The sequence below is a fragment of the Pleurodeles waltl genome, chromosome 7 (genome assembly GCF_031143425.1).
Source record: "Pleurodeles waltl isolate 20211129_DDA chromosome 7, aPleWal1.hap1.20221129, whole genome shotgun sequence".
Lineage (NCBI taxonomy): Eukaryota > Metazoa > Chordata > Amphibia > Caudata > Salamandridae > Pleurodeles > Pleurodeles waltl.
In genome coordinates, this window is record NC_090446.1 from 809,260,857 (window position 1) to 809,282,802 (window position 21,946).

Below are 21,946 nucleotides of genomic sequence, written 5' to 3' on the forward strand. Positions count from 1 at the left end.
ATGATTACATTTCAGATACTAACCATGGTATAGAATAGTTATTCTCTTCAAAATTTCACAATTGTGCGCTGCATAATTTACAACACGATCAAGGGAAGGAGTTGGACTGAGACCCTGCAAATCTGATCATGATATAATTGCAAATATGTATTTGTTAGCAACCACAAGCATGTGGAGTCCTGCAATGGGGTTAGCATACATAGTATAAAGAACAGTACTTTTAAAGAATTGTATACTGTGTGGACCAACATAATCTAGGACAATACTAAAAAGATATGAATGAAAGTCTATGTTCATAGTCAAAGGTAAAGGATGGTGGTTGTGTTTTGACAAAGGGGCAAATCAGCAGTGACAAACTAGCAGAAAAATCCCTGCTATAAAAACGCAAATATCAGTAGAAAATTGGCCAGTATGTTTAAGATAGCAAAACAGGTCAGTAAGTTTATATAGTCAACAAAATGTAAGATGACTGTACTTACCTATCCATCATTTAGATTCTCATTGGTTGTTCAGGCCGGGAGTCCACAAGAAGATCTAGGATTCTAAAACATTTCTTCATCTTTACAATTTCTTTAACAAAAGAATGTTGTTTGGGATCACTAACACAATTACAACATACTTTCTATTGTAGTTACTCTCTTATTTATATTCATCCCTTGAAATATATAATTGGAGATATTGCCTATTTCCTAGCACAGGTAATCAAAGAATATAGAAGATGGTTTTAATGGAACAGGCAAGGAAGTAGGCAGTTTTTATGAGGTGAAAAATGAACAGACAATCACAAGTTTTGGAATTCAGACATATCAAAAAATATTGGCGGTATTGTGATTAGCAACAATCTCATAATAGAGAAGACTAGGACATCTAAAAGTCTAATATTGATGTTGTAGTAAAGATTTTGGAATCATATAATTCATGAAGAAGGACGTTTTATGATACACTCCACTTTAAACATCAATGTGGTTACAAAAATAGATAGTTAAGCAGATATTCATTCCTTTATACATTAATCAGTTAAGAAATAGGAAGAGGTTTCCTTTGGGGTAAAATAACTGTGTCAGTTTCAATTAGTAATAGAGAATAAAATGTTCTTAATAATGTCCTTTCAGGGCCCATTGGAAGATGCTTTTAGGGTTGAGGAGGGTTGCTTCTGTGTATGGCAGGGGCATACAGAAAAAATACATTCAATCTCCAGTAGCCAATCTGTTTTTTGATGTACTGTACCTCAATGCACTAAACAAATGCCTACCAGTTGTCTCATAGTATGGTATTCTAATTATTGTACATGATCTCTTGTGCTGCGATCAAAAGGTCATGTTACTTCTGTGTTTGATCAAATCCTAATGAAACATTTGACCCTTATTTTCAGAAAAAAGTGTAATTAATGATGTCTAAGCAATGACTGGGTTAACACTATCCACTGTATTTCCACCAAATTTATTTTCAGTCTTACAAACAAAAGGCGTGACATAACATTTCAAACTTTTGAGAGGTGCACAGTGCACAGTAAACAAATCTACCATTGCAGGCAAGAGTTAAATACTAGTGAAGAGAGGAAAATCTCATTTTCTATACATCCATCTTTTGCAGCTGATTCAAATAATTTGTTTCTTCCATACTTTGAGGATCAGCTGTTATTTTTGAAACTATGTCACACATATATGTCTGTATGAGAAGTGTGCACTTAGATGCAATATGGTTACTAACAGAAGTTCTAGAGAATGATGAGCTCTTTGTAAAGACAGAGGGCCTTATTACGAGTGTGGTGGTCTTACAACTGCCACACTTGGGGTGGCGGGCTGGACCACTGCGGATGCAGTGCACTGACCACCACATAACAGCCCTAGCAGTCCGACTGCAAGGGAAACACTGTCTGCCGGTGACGGAGATCTTAATCCACCAGGGCAGTTCTCGCAGCATGGTGTTAACACCGCCATAAAAAGGCTGGCAGAGAACAGGTGCAGGGGGCCACAGGGGAGGGGGGCCTGCACTGCCCATTCACTTAGCCTGGGCAGTGCAGGGGTCTCCTTCCCGCACCCTTTACAGACAGCACACATTGCGAGGGTGCTAGTGCGCCCTGCTGGAAACAGCATTGCCACCGGCTCAATAACAAACCGGAGACAATGCTGTAGCCTGTTTCCCACTAGGCTGGCGTGCAGAAACTTAGGTTTCTGCCCATAGACTTAGCTGGAAACCCCAGCGGTGAGGTTGCCATGTAGGCAGCAGCCACCCGTTCGGGAGTTTGGCGGACAGAGTTTTCTGTCCTCCAAACTCAAAATGACCCATAGAAGTCTGTTTATAGATACCCTGAGGATTAGGCTGCTAAAAACAGCCTAAATCTCCAGCTGAAAGTCCTGGCCAAAATGAAGAATTACTTAGGGAATAGGACCAAGAATAGTCTTAGGTCTGAGTTTGACCTGCTGAATGCTGAATCAGAAAAATAATTGCCTAATAGGTCAACCAATGGGCTTTATTTAATTCCCTTGTATTCATCTGACAGTGCTTGCTTTCCGATGAAGTGAAACACTTCCTTTTAAAATTCTGAAATATATATATATATATATATATATATATATATATATATATATGTAGGAATTATCACATAATTACCGCAGAGTCAAGAAAGAGTCCAAAGGCTATATGCTCATAAATGTAACACCTCTTTGTTTCCTATTTAGACAAAATGATCTGATCAGGCATTTAACCTTGACATAGGTGCTCAATTTTTATAGATAAAGGTTTTGAGTAAAGGTTAAAGACATTTCTATGAGAAAGTGTCCAGTAAGGACTTTCGATAACTGTCCCCCTGTGAAACTGGCATCATAAATAAAGGATTAATAGCTCGTGTATTAAACTGTAATCACATATTGAAGTTTTGCAAGAATGTATGCTAGACTAAAGCAGTGCTTATAGTCTCTCTGCTTGCATTATTATTTCTGAATATGGTCATTACTTTGTTTAACACATGTATACAGCATCCAGGGGCAGTTCTTTTGCGATGGCTAGCAATTCTGGTTCACAAATACAAAGAAAAATAATATTTAGACGTGCAACTGAAATACTTTAATGATGCTGTGAAGGAGACTAAATAATTGAAATATTTAGCTAGTCACACAAATCATCAGGCTCAAACCTTCCCTGACATCTAACCGATTGACTGAAAGAGCACATTTTTATTGTTACTGGTGTGGAAATTTCTTTCGAATTTCCACGGTGGTGAACAATTTACCTTCTGCTTAAAAAATAATGCTTAGTTTCATATATGATTGAAATAGGATAGAATATGGAATTTCGAGGTGCGGAATAATATTTTCCTTTTGCTACGTATTTCGTATCCCTATTTTATCAGGAAGCAGATTTCAATTCAGAGACATGAATTTCGTGTTTCTGACCCCCGAAGTCAAACACCATTGTTTTAACTAGGTGTAAATATATTCTAGTTTGACATAATAATTCATTTTTGAGCTCCTTCCATTTGCCTTAGAGAATTCTATAAGTGTCTTGGCAATCAAATAATAGGGGAGATGAGGAGAATGTGTGTATGAAATATAAGCTGCTGCCAAAACGTTTAATAGCATGTGGGATTTGTTTTGATTGAATAGGCTACTGTTTTGAACTTCATCTTTATAGGTATACAAAGATATTTGTAAAACACATTGCTCATACCCACTGTTTATTAGATACATTGTTCAACATACTTTGCAGTGCATGGGGGATGCAGATTTCACAATATTATGTCACAGAATTGAGTCAGTACAACTAAAAGACTAGTCTCATTTTTGGTGCTGGAAAACTGACGGTCTTCTTTATCGTCTAAGGTTTAGTTTGCAATTCTAATTTGAAATCATTTTCCTTACACTATTAATTCTATGCACAGGGCCAGATTAATCAAAGTGTAGCGATGCTCTTGCATCCCACCAGGTAACACAAGGGCAATGCAACACTAGAGTAAAATTTACCAAGCCACGCCAGACCACCTTGTGTGGCCCTGTGGTGCTTGGCAAATCTGGAGTAACGAAAGGCAGCAGAAGTCGCTGCCTTGCATTACTCTATGTTCTACGGGTGGAGCTTGGGTGTTCCCACACATCCATCCATGGATTTTGCCATATTACCAGATTTACCATGAGTGGTGGGTCTGGGAGTGCGTCAAAATGTTACACCTTCATAGGGGAGGTGTAACAAGAAGAAATATCTTTATTTCTCGTATTTTTCATCTTTCTGCATGTGCTGTATTCTGCAGCACACATGAAAAGAGGAAAACACCTCAGAGAATTGTTTTTGTGCAGGGAGGTGTCCCTTCCTGCACAAAAAGAATCCTCCCTTCAATGCAGGCATCCTGCCCCATGACGCAAGGGTGCCAGCATTGGTGCTAGGCAGCCAAAATTGTGCCAGTGAAGGAGAGGATAGGAATGCAGCATATAATGTTAAATATGGGCATTCTTGCTCTTTCATGCAGCACAAAGTCTTGTTGCATTGTGTTGAATGAAATATTTACAAATCTCCCCCTAAGCATTACAAATCCTGTGCATTTCAACAAAGTGTTTGATCCTTATTTCATTGCAGATTGCACTACAGCAGTAACTCTTTTTAGGTTAGCCTTGTGTTTGTCATTCCTTTGTGCTTGAAATCTAACAATATGATAAGTTTATCACATTTTTACGCACCCTGGTATACCCTTTAATTACTGGGAACCATCCACACTGCATGTTTTTCTGCATCTCAACCAGGTATTAGTAAGCATGATCAATATAATACACCTTCCACGTTTGAAAAGGTTCAAAAGAAAATTGTGATTCTGTCTTTTAAAGGAAAAAATAATGTGGTTTTCAGTTAACCTTACCATGATACAAGTTAATTTCTGCTGATCTGGGATTCTAATGGTTTCCTTAATTTAAATACATTTTTATATTGGGTTGTTATTGAACATAATATTATATTGAAATTACAGACATTTACCCCTTTATATAAAATATCCACATTAATTACTTGTATGCATTTGCTGTCACCCATTTCTGCTCACGAGAGTCCTCTTTCAGTCCGCAATTAAGTTATACATTTTAAAACCTTTTCATTTTAAGTGTAGTTATTACCGTGATAAGGGGTTGATAGTCATTCATGAAAATAAAATGATTTTCCTTCCAGAACCCATACTGGGATGAACATCACAAGCTATCTTAGTGGAGAGTTTTCTACTTTGCTTGAAGAAATCTGTTACAATTTACATTGTTCATGGAATCCAACAATACTGAGATGCATTTAGGTACAGACCTAGAGGCTTCACAAAATAGGTTGATGCACAATTTACTGTTGTAAATGAATAATGGTTTGCGTTTGTACTAATTATTTTGTAACGCTTATGCGTTTTGACTTGAATGTGCCTCCTAAGCTAGAAGAGGGGCAGGGTGCTTAATTACTATATAATGGCAATACAGAAAGGAGGGGGCATAAGTGTCTCTACCACTTCATATATTGGACTTGTTAAACACCATTCTTATCTCAACTGTTGATTTCAGTGGCTACCGTAAAAATGCATATATTAACCAATCTACCACATTACTTTAATTCATCTAGTCATCCAGCTTCTCCATATGTTAGAATTCCCTGATAGATAAAGTGCACATTTTCCAGTGCCGACTAAATTCCATTTCTCATAATGTTAAGTCACTTGATATGTCATCCAAATCTTTAAGTTACATGCGGACCATATTCACTGAAATCTTATTTTTCTACCCAATGATTAGCACTAAATTTACTCATACCTCTTTATTTGACTATTTAGCTTGTATTCCAGTCTATCTATCTATCTATTAAATTCTCGCTGTAGAAAAATAGATTACAATTATATTACAAAACCATATTTATCCATCAAGCAAGAATCATTATTTTCATATATTTCCCATAAATAAGATGCATCCAACAAGATACATAAATTCCTAAGAAAGATGATTTTTTTTCTCTTAACAATGGCCTTGAAGTGCCTAACCTCCCCCTTTTTTCTCTTCCCCCGCCCTGTACAAAAATTGTCATGTATTACAATTTACATATTGCGCATTCAATTATTTGACTTGCAAAACGTATAAAGTACAAGAACCCTGCTCATGAACCAATCAGTTGCCCAACTCGATCAGCTCATGAACACGTCACTTTATGGTTTCTGTTACCTGGGTAAGAAATTTAAATAGAAAAGAAGATTGAAGTGGTACTGCGATTCAGTGATAGCAGCCAGTAGGTGTATGCTCCTCAGAGAAGCAACATGTCTGAAATTGTGAAATCCACGGTTGGTAAGTGAAATATGTTCATGTTTTAGAGGCAGCTACTGTTAAATATGTGTGATTTTGCACTTTGTAATTAACAATGACAACGTTTTATTTTAAATATGTTTTTTCGGGGGCTATTTTAAAGGATTTTGTTGGTATTTTACACTCATCAGAATTGACAAAAGCTTAACTTGCCATGCAGAAATTTAATATATTGAAATAATTGTCAACTACTTACATTTAATTTGTGCATTTGTATGTTTTCATTTTTATTAATGTGAAAAACGGATATCGAATATTTTGCAATTTTTTGTTACAGGAGATGGCAAAGTGTAGCTTAGTACATTGTTATTTGAAGCACTCTTTTCTTTATGACTACACATGATACACTGTTTGCACTGAACATGTAATCGCTATTGCATACCTTGAAAGGAGAAATGTCATTCATTTAGTTCACTGATATCAGCTTATGAGTTTATATAACTGTATTCTCCAAATTCTTTAATATCTGAGACTATAAGATCAAAACAAGACTAGCTATAGTTAGATTTTGCACATTAAATATTGTCCTCATTGCTGGGTGTTTTAAATATGTAAGGTGAGATATGTGGATTTCTCAGTATTACCCTGGCACACAATTCTTTTTTTTGCTCAGCCCAATTACTCTGTAATCTTCTAATGCAATGAAAGAATTCACAATAATAATATCCTCAAAATGGAACATTTGCTTTTGGACTGACGTGAAATCAACCTATTTCTTAAGGGCTACTGTACTTCAGCCATTAAGAATATCTTTGTTGCAGAAGTTGTGTGATATTTCCAATTGTTGACAAGAAAGGAAGAGAAGAGAAAAAGCTAGAATAATGTCAGTACAGGGAAATGAAAAAGAAGAAAGGATATTTTAGGCTGTTTTTTCTGCATGATTTGTAAAAGCAGTGTTAGACTGCTTAGCCTTGTTTAAAGACAAGAAATATAAGAAGTCTTCTTAAAGTTGACTTTTAAGATATATGTTGACATGGACTTTTCCAGTGATTCTGCATTTTTTGCTAAAGTTTTACAATTTCTTATTCTTTGATGCACAAGCACAACTACTTCTGTAATTTGAAACTGATGTTGGATAGAAAATTTGAGAGAAGAAAGTAAAAGAAAATTTCAAGCTTTTGCACCACTTTAAGTATACATTGTGAAATCGGTGTTACCAAACTTAAATCAAGTTTCAGACACTGAACAATGCAGTATAATTTAATTTGCAGTCTACTTTTTCCTTATACCTAAAGTGAATGTCTTTAAAAAACACAAGGTAATGGGAGACAAAAGATGCATGCACATGGACAAACATATTACCAAACACATAATCAAATTAAACGCAAACACCCACCCAAGTTACTCTATTCCTCTTGTGGAGAACATTTCTGTTTCTAGATATTTGTCAGTGATATTCATGGTCTCTCACAAGTTTCCATTTCCTTCACAGAAATACAGGAATGAAGTTGTATTAATTAATATCTGACTAGATTTGTAATTATGTAATTACCCACGGAATACTAACAGGGCATTCTTATGTTTCATTTACCTTACTATTGGAACTAATTGTTATGTGTGCATCCATTACTAGAGCAAGTTTTATCTTACAAGTCTGGAAATAAAAATGCCTCTTTCTTTCTGCTGTTTTATTTTTAAATTTACATGAACCAAAGCATTTTGTTTGGTCACCATCTACTTTAATTGAATCTGGTGCCCTGAAGTAAAAAAAATCCATTTTGTTATGTCTTAGCCTATTTTGTCTATTGTCTCTGTACTGCACACAAATCAGGCGACCTAAAATAAACCAAGAAAAACTGTTTTTTAATGGGAAAATCTAATATTCAATTATTCATGAGTGGATTATGTTCTACCTAGAATAAGGCTTATTTTGTTATGTCTATGAAATTTCATAGCCCACTTTAAGGAATAGACACGCAGCCATTTTCTAAAACAAGTTGAGATTAAAGCTGCACATTGAATAATGCTTAACTTCCATAGCTTAACCTTAACTGTCCTTTAAAATGGGTTTAACTATTTTTAAAACTTTATGTTTTGCAACAACACCTAGGACAATTTAGTTTAATTTTTCAACTAGGCCTCCAAACAGTAAAATAATCGAATTCATATTTTGTATTTTCAAATAAACGTTATGCACTTAGTATAGCTATGTTTTTTGCTTGCCTTCAATAACAGGTCTCTTTCTAGAGAAAAAGATTTCGATTTTTCTTGACTTGTCTTCTTAGGTCGAGCATAGCAGCATGGAAGCAATGCTTTTCGGACGTGTTATCTATTTGGGCTTTTAACCACAACCACCTCACACCCATCACTATCGCTTGTTTCTGGGCTTGCCCTTCAAAAATCCTTTGTTATTATAGGTAAATGCTTTAAGTTGGTCTCTCCTTGGACCAATTTGGTTACCGCCTTGGACATCGACCCTGTTGCATGTCTAAATGCACTTTTGCCGATACATTTGACTGTGAGGGAACTTCTTTTTCCTTTTCTGTGTCGCCTTCATGCTCATACCGTGGCGCTTTGAATCAGCTCACTTATGTGAAACTGTTTTACTTTTCATTTTCAATTTATGTGGCAAGAAAACGTCTGGTTAGGAGTTTAGAACGCTAATTGCTCTAACTTGAACAAATGCGAGACCCATTGCAATTCAAATACTTGTTTTATACTTGTACTAAAGCTTAACACAAGAATGGTGAGTGGTTTCTGACATCTTTGGGTTTCTTGGTGCATTAGATGTTTTTGAAACATTATTCAATCTGGTCCCATTTTCTAGCCATTTTCAGTGAGTCCAAAACTCAATTTCTTTTCCCTACGTGGAAAACATGTTATAGGGATATTACATAGCCAAACACCTAATAAATGTTCTTTTGCACTTAAAGTATTTCTGTAATAAATGGCAGTTGTCAAGGCTGAACGCCTACAGACTGTGTGGCTAATGGGATTTTTATGATCAGTTATGGAACATTCAAGGTGAACAATTAATCAATACAATATCAACGTTAGGAAAATTAACTAGGGCTACATAGGCCATGATACATGTATTCTGTAAACCTTCCACTTTATTCCCAATACTTCTGCAATGTATCGTTACATTTAGATTTTCTGTCAAATATGCTTTTGATAGACACCAGTTACTAATTGCTCGATAGTCTCCGGCTAAAGTAAAGCTTTACTAATCCCCTCATATGGGTACACAGGGGGCTGGGACCGCCGAGTTTCTGTGAATGCAACCAACATGATTAAATCACACAAACAAAATATGAAATTTTGAGAGGAAGAATTAACTGGGACTTACTTTGTACTGACAGCGTGTTCGACAATGTTGTGCCCTGAAATATTTCAATTTGTGTAATGTTGTTACCTGTTTGTAAGGACATAAAATTAACAAACAGATAAGAAACATCATATTAGACCAAGTGGAATAAATAATTATTTTAGCATTATTCTAGCCCTAATTAGAGGTGGGCATGACTTGTGCAACTAACTGAAGCACAATCGCGCAGAAATACCACAAAATTATGGAGATTCCACAAAATGACGTGTGGAGAGTAATACGGCATTTAATGCTATTTTCTTACAGCAAAAATGCCCCCTGGCATCCAAAATGGACCCAAAGCAGCATTTTGCAAAACGCAACACAGCATTGTAGCATATTTTTCCCCAACTCACTCCCTGTATTTATTGCTATTTTCTTAGCACAAAATGCACACTCACGTCCAAAATGGAAGCGGGGGTGCATTTTGCTCTCAGAAAATAGTGCTTAATGCAAAACAACATGAAGAGCAGCACAAGCAGCCTCTCACGCCTGACAAGTTTGTTGTTTTTGTGTTTATTTTCCCCCAAATGATTCTCATTGTCCGTGGTGGGTGCAATCTCGTAATTATTGGTAATTCCATGCCAAAGAGTAACACAGAATTACTGCAATTCAATTCCTCTGGCGTAATTCAAATTACTCCCAGGCCTAACCCTTATGAGATTCTGTCTGAACGTATTTTTGATTAATTTGCGAAACAGGTGTAACAATACGACCTGGAAGCCATGCCAGGCGCAGTTTCCATGTATACTATTCCACTGATAATGTGACTTTTTTATGCTGTCAATTACATTTAAGTGGAGGTTGTAAGTAGCATTCAATACCACACAATAAAGGGAGGGCAGATGTTCCAAGTCACATTTATTTTCTTTTACTCTTTTTCTTCACAAATAAAAAATATTTCCCCAGAGAGAAAGCCCACCACCCCACATCTCCACCAAATGAAAGGTCAATCCTTTCACTTTCCTATTATGAAGGGGAATTAGTCCAACCCACAAGCAATGTCCAGGTCAGAAATGGGTCAGATATCCGTTTGCATGACATTTCCAAACTTGTAAGGCAAACTACACCTTGTAAGGCCCATTTCCTACCTATGAGTGGGATTAACTACTGCAGATTTCTCTCCATAATGGGGGACAAATCCCACAGTAGTTAAATCGTTTATGCCTTTTAGCAGTGTTTTTTTGAATTCCTGGTAGGCGCAAATGAAGGCATTTTTAAATCTAAAAGGACGTTTAAAACCGAAAATGCTTTTGTGAATAAGGCTAAGGGTTCTGATGCAGATAACGAGGTGTGCCTCCAGCGTATTTTGGTATTTCTAACAAGTATTTTTTAAGTTACAACTGAACCCTCTTGTGTTACAGATTAATATTGGGGAGTTAGTCCAAATGTTATTATAGAGGGCATCTTTGCATAACAATATAAATTAGCCGGCATTCCTCTATCTGTCCTTTTCCCAAATGCCTCGTTTGCAGGCATCCCATTTGAAATGGGGCTTGGAGATGAGGTATTGGCACCTGTGATTTGAAAGAAGAAGAAAATGATGATATTCCTTTTGAGGAAACTGTGACTGAAGATAACACAGTTAAAGTATGGCAACAGTACCAGTGTAAAACAATAGGATTTCAGCACAGTCTCCACCTAACTGTGCGGTCCTTTCCATAGTCCTCATCTATCCTTTCTTCGCTGCAGAGCACTCTGTGTCCTGTATGTGAAGGTGAAGCTAACGTGCAATCATTCTGCACTCACCAGGGCCTGGAGAAAAGCCTCCATCAAACGAGTCCTAAACATGTTTGCTCTCATGTCATTCCACTGCTTGCAGCAGTGGCTCACAGTCCTTCCGCCAGGATGCAGTGGGAAATCATTTTCTCAGCGGGAAGTGGATCAGCTTGAAAACATTTTCCCCTTCCTCAAGGAATTTTACTTTCATTTAAACATTTCTGTGACTTCTGATACTTCTCCTTTCTTGAAGGGCAGTTTATTATTTGGCTCTTTTTACTCAAATACCCATAATAGTTAATATGGATTATTATTCCGTTTTTAGAGGGTGAGTGTAAATAAATGCATATTGAAAAGTAATAAGCCATAACCAGGGGCCAATTGAGTTACAGGGCAGTGGAGGAACAATTTATGTGTCAGGGCTGACTAAGATATGTGGCAAGAAAAGGCAAATTATGAAGCATAATGTGGCCCATTCTGTGTCAGAACTACATCATTCACTTGTCTTTTTTTTAAGACACGTTAATGCTGTTTGAGCACAATTGGGCCTTATCAGTACTGGTTTAGCATATGAAAGCTGACCAGTTATCCATTGCAGGGTCTGCCGACGCATGTAACAACATGTGTCACTTTTCTAAACTTTTGTCTGAGATTAAAAAAATATTTCTTGTTGAAATCTGCTAATTATACAGCTGATGAAGTACTGAATCTAAAGTGTGGCAAATCTATAAATGTTGGGAAACGCCGAGGCCACAGAACTGCATAGTTTCAATATCCATGGTAATAACTCAGTGTTTTGAAAGGATTCACACAAAAGCAAAGTCTTTGAACAAATGTACCATTGAGCATAGCTCCTTGAATACAGTAAACTGATGACGCGCAGAAGGTAGGCAGCTCCTCTCAGATTTACCACGTGATCACAGTGAAGAGGATGGGCTTCACTAAAGCACCGCACAACATCCTGAGACATTGTGCCGCATCTCCATTATCTTTCTTAGTGCATCCTTAATAGGCCACGTTGTCCTTGTAGACGCTTACATGCGCGTAAAACATAATTAAACGCACTGCCGCATAAAGGCATCTTGTAGGAAGGTCAGTATATGGTTAGCAGCTTCAGCTCTTGTCACTAGAATGAGAACACATTCTGTCTGATAATATTCGTTGCTCACATTAACCCCTAGTGCTGCTGTATAGGTTGTTTGCTTTTTAGGATGCCTGTCATTTTGTAAGTAGGATGTTATGTATTGATAACTATTACACACAAAGATTCAACATTTATCGAGGGCCGGCGATTCCATATGAGTAAGTAAGGCTGTTGCTCTATGTCACCACCATAATTGGCACTAAATTACAAGAAACTGGCCTGAAAATGACCTTTTCAGTACATAATAGGAAGGTGTTCAAAAAGCTAAAGGACATTTTGAAAAAATACCTAAGATTCTTGGACCACCCCGGCATCTACCCATGGACCTGATGCAGCCAAGTCAATGGAATTAATATTGTTGTGACACTGCCTCCAAAATTGTCCTAATCCTGCACTGGAAAGACCACATCTTACTTGAAGAAGGATTTGAATATAATGAGTCACAATACATAGCCCTGGTGCGTGAAATCACATATTTCATCGGTGTGTGTTTGTGTGTCATCGGCATTGCTGAAGACCGAATTCTTGAAAATGCCAAGGAGTGGGCTGAGATGTTGAATAGCAGGAGTGAAAAAATTAGGAACTCCTGTATCAATGTTGGGTACAGATGTTTGTACATTGGAAGTGTGACAACTTGTAAACATTTTGAGATAACCAGATGCAGACTAAGCTAGTCTCTTGAAAACAGAGTCTGAATCTGCGCTAAGGTTGGGTGATGGTCTGCCTCAAAAGCCAAAGACAGATGAAGTAGCACGTTAGCTGCAAACCTTTCTGCATCAACTGTTGTCTTAAGGTCGTTCCAGATCACGCATTGCCTCGTCCAGGCAGTACACTCATCTGGAAGTTAGGCAACAATCCCTCTCCTACTGGTATTTGGAAACTGATCTCTCAATGAATTTGTCCATAAAATATCTCATAATAAGGAACTATGGGTGGCTGTACCAGTAGTGTCTACTGCAATGTCTAGTAAGGTTTTCTTCAGCAAAGATTTAACATACCTCGCTGGTGAGTCACATGAGGGCCACAGTTCTGCTCTTTTCCACTCTTGTTTGATGCCATGGGACATAATATCCTTCATCTCATGTAATGTCTGCGAGGACCTCTAGCGTCTGTCACTGTTAATTACTGCAGCCATATATCTTAATTTAATGTGTGAGCATATCTGTTACTTAAAAGTGTAACAGCTGCAGATGTACTTCTCCACAGATTGTTCTTATCGGTCATATTAGGATTTTATGGGCTTGATTAATGAAAATATAAAAGCACATGTGGAGATTTACGTCTCTGTCTGACCGTCCACTTACGTTTTTTTTCACTTCACAAATATTCCAGAGGCAGATGCAAATTTCCAGGTGTATAACCAGGAATGTCATATAGAATATGCTATGAACTCTTATCTGCCCTGTTTGGAAATAACATAGATTTTGAAATTAAGAAAGCTGTAAAAATGCACTTCCATATATGTATGCGCTCTGAAATGGCTTATGTTATGACAGAATGTTTTTTTAGATGTAGTCTCCAGTCTCTATCATACCAAATTTACAGTGGGTTTGTAACAATTCCCCTTTGTGTAATTCCTTTGAGTATATCCAGCTGCTAATTGTGGCAGTTGCCCTGTGTGATGTATTCAGTGATATCATTAATTATAATATGTGTGAGCTTCTGAGTTGTTTATTGGGGGGATTATGGTTCTGCAGTAAGCAGTAAATGGAATATTATAGTATTTATTTGAGGTTTGGATTTTAACCATCACACTCCTTTACATTACGTTTTTCCGTCAATTTGTAACTTTTATAACATTGATTGATCACTGATCTTTCTAAAAAATCATAGTGCTCTTTAACATAAAATTAGTTTTAATTGATTTCGTTTTTATTGATAGTGATTTTTTTTTTTTTAACTGTTTGGAATTTGTCTGTTCCCCAGAACCCTCCGCGGATCCCTCCATTGCTAGGAAATGACCTTTGGCCACGCCCAGTGGGTGAGAAAAATAGGAAACAGAGTAGTCTCTGGTTACATCAAATGCTCAGTGCACTAGTGTCCTGTACTATTGGACAGATATTAGGCTATGACCACTGGACACTGGGTGGATTTTTTCGGATTTCGACTAACCCTAATTCCAATTTGAAATAAATATTAACAATAATATTAAATAATCTAATCTCAGCAGATCCTAATCACAGCCTTTTATCCTTTTATGTAAATAAAGTGAACACCATCTAGTTCAGTCATAGTGACATGAACTGTTTGATGCTATAAAGGCACGACTCCGTGGCAGGACTCCGTGGCAGCATGCTCTGTATAACTATGGGCCTGATTGCAACATTGGCGGAGGGGATTACTCCATCACAAATGTGTTGTACTTGTAATGGTACTTGTAATACAGCGTGCGGGAAATCCCTCACGTTTGTAATGGAGTAATCCCCTCCGCCAAGGTCGTAATCAGGCCCTTAGTGATATTATTCTTATCTTTAATTAAACAACATCTCCGTTAAGAGGAAAATGTAGTTGTCTCATTCTGTCTGGTTTGAGCTGTCAAAATCTCAGACTCTGTAACTCTGCATTCTTGTAGAGTTCAGTGCAGTCTTAGGAGCGCGTCAGAGTACAAAGCGCTGCATACGCAAAGGGTGAAGGAGCAATTTGGTGTTCGCTCTTTTATACCCATGCACTCCTTCTGAAGTGCAGGATATGGAGGGAAGCTTTTTTCTTAAGCCTGACTGGGCACTCCAATGGTCTGTGACCCCGCACCAATCATTGTTTTCTTTGTCTTAATCGAATTTCACCTTGGATTTCCATCCACCTCGCTTAGAACCTTTATGCTTTGGCTTTCTCCATAAAGGGAGAATCTTTTCAAAGCCCCCATGAGATGTGTTTCCTTTGGTGTGAGCCTAATTTGAAACAGCAGTTTGAAAGCCTCCTTTGCAGCCTAAGGAAACAGTTCTGATCAAGTTGAGGACATTCCTGGGAAGTTGTCTTTGTCTGGTTTTAAAGGCTTTTTATTCATCCTTCAGGAGTTTAGGATTTTTTAATCATGATTAACCTCTTGAGGGCGAGGCTCATCAAAGTAACTCCTTTCTCGTTCCAGGCAGAGAATCCCGCTGTCGGCTATTAAAGGGTTTTTTGTTCCTTGAGAGCTTTTTGTTCTTGCAGATGGAACGTGGTCCTGACACCCGTGCTTTCCTTCAAGTACGATCCTGTCACTGTCAGAGGCAGTGTCAAGTGGAGCTGCGTTCAAACATTATTTGGTTCTCGCCGAAGAGTTGGTGATAAGTAACAGCTTATTAAAGCATGAAAACATCAAAACTACAAATGGTGGTGCTCTAGCGAGAAAGTCATTATCAAGTATGTTCCTATGGTCGCATCCGAACATTTTCAAATGTATTGGTCATATAGACAACATTGATTTTGAACAGTAGGTACCCTTCAGACCTGAGAATCAGATGAGAAATAGCCATGCTGTCTTTATTCATTGTATTTTATGTCCATTATATCTACGAAGCAGAGGGTCTGGGCAAAGGAATATTGAGTCGATCTCTATCTCCGTTGAGTCCTCTTATCATTCACCTTCCTAAAGCAAGGAGTCCGAGCTGCGTGCTCACAGATGATGCTCACAGATGATGCACTCATGCCCCTCAAAATTAGATCCCTCAATTTGTTAGCATCTTTCCATGAGTTCCTCATAAGGATCACGCCTTAGTGGGTGGGACAGCCACCAGGCCCTGAGTAGATTGTTTTTTTTAAGTCGAAACAGCAGAAGGCTCATTTTGGATTTTGACTGCAGATTTTCACGGTATCGCAGTGTGATCATTTGTCTTTCTGTGCATTGAAGCAACCATATCCATCTATCTCTGGGTTTTTTGTGCAGCGTGGCATGCCCCTCACTGGTGCTCGCTCAAGGCAGAGAATGACCTGTTCTCAATGCACAATCCCAAGAATGCGGTAGTCGTAGTGATAAAAATAACTTTATTAATTACATGATAAAGCTAAACAAAAGCTGCTGTGTTGCAACCTCTCCAGGTCTTCGTGTACAAAACACATTTATTTGTGACCTCCTGGCACACCCAACGCATACCAAAAACGTTGAAAAAATTGTTTTTCATGTGGACCAGGCAAATATTCCTGTCTCTTTCTCAAACTCAGCTTATGGCTCTAACCCAAAAATGTCTTTTTCATCTAAGCTTTTGCAGAAATGGTGCAACCATATTTTGACACTTCAGACCTTACCACTTTTTCCAGGAACTTTTGTTGACCAAACTTCATTATAGAAGTTTGTTCATCATACCTTATTTTAGCGACACGATTCACAGTGGTCTTTCTTACAATCATCTGAGTAAGCTGTAAATTGTGACTATGGAAAGTACTCCATACTTAGGCACGTATCGCTCAAAGAATACACTTGTTTGATGTTGTCTCCTCCAGCCCTGAATGATTTCTTCTCTACCCTTGCAGTTCAAAACCATGTGAATATTCACTGTTTGAGCTCCCTTGGACAAAATCACCATCTCATGCACCCATCTCATTTTCTAGGATAATCTTTCCCACATTTTAGATTTACTCTCGACATTTAACGCTCAACAATTTGTTGACCTAAAGACTGATCCAGATAGTGGAGTTCTGCACCCAGTAGAATACTCAGACAATTCTTCTCCAGATACGCAAGTGAAATAAAGGCAGCATCCTTCTCCATACCTGGCTTGTCCTCTTCCCCCTCCCTTCCGGGGCTATTCAGGGAATGGCACATACGTCATTTGTAAGGAGCCTCCCTGGCTCACAGTTCTCAGCTAACCCGACAGAAATGAGATTCCTTCAACTCACTGTCCTCCCCTTCTGATGTGTATGATCACTACATACCACTAGACACACTCATTTGTGACACCCCCCAAGCTTTCATTGACTGAAAGAAGGCGTATAATTGGATAACAATAGCCACAGAAGCCCAGCAGGGACAGCACAGGATCAGGAAACTAGTAGTCACTGAGGATCGGGAATTAAAGTAGTGATTGGACTAATTCAGTGAGCAGCCAATGTATTGCACAGAACACATGTGTCAGGGGAGGAGGAGTAAGAATTTTACAGCCATGTCTTGTCTCTCTGATGAGTAAAGCGGGTTTCTGTACAGTTGTAGTTAATGCAGCTGTGATGATTGTGATTCAGATTTAATTCCATCACCTGTCCACGAAAAATGAAATAAATATGTGGAAATATATTCATCTGCTAAGAGTAGAGACTAAACCATTGGTGGCATTTCTATAGACATGTTATGGTGGAATAAATTTCATTAGTGGACCTTCTTCTGAACTGAACAGTTCCCATAACCATCAGTCGATTTTCCGCTACCCAGCACTAAATTAAGCCCCTAGAGGATTTCCTTATAGGATTTTCTAATTACTTCATCTAAGTGAAGAATAAAAAGAGCACACATTTCACAGACTACATTTATGAAATAAGACAAGTTTTGAGGTGTTTGAACAGAGGCTCACATTCGAATCAAATTGATGGTGAATGCAAAAAATGATTTCCATTTTCGCACTTCTACCAGAGGTTTAACCTTTGGAGCAAGCATCCCTTGAAATAAGGATAGAGAGAACAGCGAGAGCCCCTGGAATGAACATTGCCTTGGACAGCTTGCCAGAGTAGTGCGAGGAGCCACACTGCTTGTATCCGTAAGCCAAAGCACATCAGCTGTGGCAGACTTGGAGTACTGACAAGGCTTCAAGGACCATCGTGTTCCTTCATTTCATTGAATAAAAGGGAATCCTCCAGTGGCTGCTGCCCTAGCATCAAACTCTGAGCAGCGCATGCCAGCTAATAATCCTTTTATTTGTCTGCGGGATGGGTTCCATTAACATGAAGGAGATCTCTCCTGACAATTCACAAATTGTTCCGGAGATATTTGTCAGCATGTCCTCTTGTTGTGAGAGCCGAATTTCCTGTCTGAAGCGTAAATTAGTTTGTTCCCATAAATACTGCATGTTGGTGAAAGAGTGTAAATGATTCATTGGCTGATTTCCTTCTGCTTTTCTTTCCAGCACACTCAACAACAACAACATCAGCCGCATTCCCCTCACCAGTTTCAACCACATGCCGAAGATTCGCACTCTGTAAGTACTGAATGAATGGTTGTTGACAGCACAGCCTTGGGATATGTTGCCATTACTACAGGATAACAAACCTACAAAGGACATCTGACCCTTTCCTACCAATTGATTGCTTAAGTCATGCTTAGTCCCTGGATTTACTACTTTCTTTGCTACTAGTATTGCCTTCCATTCCTTTCACCAAACATTGTAAATGATTTGCTTTTCTAATATTACCTTCTGCACAGCAAATCTATTGCCCGTGATGCAGTTCCAGAAAGTGATGCAAGATCAAATTGGAACCCAGTTGCAAAAGGCTCCCAATCTGCAGATAAATGTAACTTAATCCAGCAGCTGTTGGTAACTTGCAGAAGCAGAGTGGCGAGCATACATGCACAGGCTCACTTCCACTCATCCACTAGCACACACTCATACCCATCCATTCACAAGCACACACACATACACACCCATCCATTTACAAACACACATGCAATTTACAAACACACATGCGCACACATATCCATACCCATCCATTTGCAAGCAGACACACATGTACATACACACACTTTCACCCAAACATTCACATGCGCATACACGCACACTTGCACTCACTGCACAACACAAATACACATGCACACACCTTCACAAATGCACCCAAAAATCAATAAGGCCCTTACCAGGCTGCAGGTAATGAAAGGGCCAACGGCTGGTTAGATGGTGAAGCACAACAACCCATGAGGATCTAGAGGCTTCGGGAGGGAAAGCAGGAAATGGAAGATCCCTCCACCTCCTCTCATTGGTTAACCTTGTCAAGTGTTAACCAATAAGAGGAGGACCGTCCTTAACTCACCACAGAGTGCAGTGGGTTCAGGGAGACTCACGGATCGCACTTCACTCTGTGATGAGTTAGGGAAGGCTATTGTCATCTTCACTGATAGGTAGTCAGCCTAGGGCATTTCAGGGCCTAAACCTGAAGCATCCAGGGCTGACTGTGTCATCGACTCCCTCTCATTGTGAGGGGCAGGGTCCTCGCAGGGCTTTGCTGGGCTGATTATGTCAGTGCCCTCAGTGCTGTGAGATCTTCAGCCCAGCAAAACCTGGCACAGGATTTCAGGTGCCTGCACATTAGCACATGTAAAGCACCTGGCTTCTTGACACCTCATATGGTGAGTGTCTGACAGGCTGACCTTTTCTTTAGCCTGACAGACACCTTTGAAAAAGAGTGTGGAGAGCCAGACACCCCTCACCAGCAATGATGGCCTGCTTCTGACCTAATCTCATAACACTTGTTTTGCACTGAATACTGTAAATTGTAAATGATAAAGGAGTTTGGTGTTAATACATAGAGCCTTATGTAGAGTTTAGCAGAAGGGATAGTAAGTCACAAACCAGACAGATGTCCTGTCTGCCATATTACCTGTGTGTTATAGCCTGTTAAACTTGTGATATGGCAGATGTGACATCTGTCACGTTTTGTCGGAGAATTGTTTGCACTTTCTTTAACAGCATAAAAGATGTAATGGATTGCAACAATTGGAAAAAGATTTTATAAATATTTAGAAACGTGGCACCTCAAAGTGAAAAGTAACGCAATTAGCGGAGACAAGCTTCAGTAAAGTATTAAATTAATAGATTTAGAAATCTACCAGTTATGCATCTTTGTATTCTTGCTGCTTCAATTTGCACCTTTTTATAACTGATTTGCGAGCTCTACAATAGAAGTGTACTGCAATCATCAGGGTGAGAGGAATCTCATCACAAATTACCCCTTGCCCTGAGGATGTCCCAAGAACGTAGGAATGAAATGTGTTGTCTGAGTAAAAAAAAGAAAGTGCAAATACATTTAATTTAAGTATACGTTTATGTTAAAAAATATATATTTTACCAGAACATTTGGTTCATTGACACCAGTATGTATATGTTTCTGTCCATGACCATTTTTTAATGAGCTCTTAAAAGTTCTTCTTCCTTGGCAGGACACCTGTATAAACTGGTCTGAAGGAGTTGGAATATAGTCTACATAGGCTTTAGGGAGGCTTCCAACAATGTCTAATAGAAGGCTAGTCAACTAGCTGACTGATCACATAAAATGTCCACAGTGCAGTAATGATGCTAAACGTACAGGTCGGAATAACCTTTACTCAAAAGGAGTGGTAAAGTGTAGTCATTAGCCATTCTGTGATGTATATATTATCATAATCATTATTATTATTATTAGTAGTAGTAGTAGTATTAGTAGTAGTAACAGTAGTAGTAGTGAGAGTAGTAGTTGTAATACATGTTTTACAGAGTTCGTTCTATGTTTCTTGAGGGTGTTAGTTTATTCAGAACAGTAATCTAAGGTTACTAATAAAACCTGGGAAGCAATTCATTAAGCCGCTGAGAATAACCAGTTAGACATTTAGTGGAGGATAAGATTTTACATTGTTATGAAAACGTAGTGCATTTACTTGGGTTTTTGAGTCGATTTGTAAACCGTTCCAGAGTGCTGCTGATGCTCCAGTGAGTGATCTAGATGGGAACTATTGTTTATTTGATGTCAGTGCTTTTAGATAGTTGAAACTTCTGTTTCACCATCATCTAGGACCTTTTGAGATGAGATGGGAAGAAGAGTGAACAAGACTCTTGGCTGCGTCAAATTGAGGGCGTTGAACATTGTGCACATCTTTGCCTCTAGATTTGGTGAAGGGATTCTAGCATGCTGCTTAATGGGACTATGTAGGTTCTGGCAAAGAGCAGCACCATCTAGGATTCCAAAATCAACTGCACTGCATTTGGTAAAGGCCTAGCTTGACTTCCTGAGTGTGAAAACTCAAAAGTGGTATCAACCAGAATATGGCAATTCATCTCATACCTGCATGTACTCTCAAGCAATTGAGCGGTAAAATGCAATCCATGGGGTCAAGTCCCAAAAAATAGAGATATTAAGAAAACCATTGCCATTGCACTGACATAGTATTATGTGATTAACTAAGTGAGCCCATCTAGAAAGCCTACAAAAGCCATTCTGCTATGTGCATCCAAATGCAAAGATAATGGAAAACTGCTCTAAGACATCTCTGTGAATCCTTTCAGGGAGTCCATCTCGAGTTCTGTGCTTGAGTATAGGTACTGTACAAGCCTGGTACAGTAGTCTGTGTTTCGAGGTATCTTTTAGAAACCTACTGGTCAGAGCTCACTTCCTCATTATCCTTTTATCTTTTTGAGAATAAAAGCATAAGTATGTCTGATGTGTGTAAGACAAAAGCTTAACTTCAAGAAGTTATAAACAACCTAATGTAGGGCACGAGCTAAAAAATATTACGTTTTCTCCGGCTAGTGCACCGTGGCTTGCAGCACTATGCAATAACCCCATTAAATACATATAACACAGTTATGATTAGCCATTTAATATTTC

The 21,946-nt window shown here is 38.5% G+C and overlaps 1 protein-coding gene across 1 annotated transcript in view; it reads left to right on the plus strand.

Annotated features, from left to right (window-relative positions):
* SLIT3 (slit guidance ligand 3) overlaps positions 1 to 21,946 on the plus strand; it is an 892,819-nt gene that overhangs the window by 598,452 nt on the left and 272,421 nt on the right. The window contains exon 7 of the mRNA XM_069199342.1: positions 18,502 to 18,573. Coding sequence (XP_069055443.1) covers positions 18,502 to 18,573 — 72 coding nt within the window. The remainder of the gene's footprint in view (positions 1 to 18,501; positions 18,574 to 21,946) is intronic.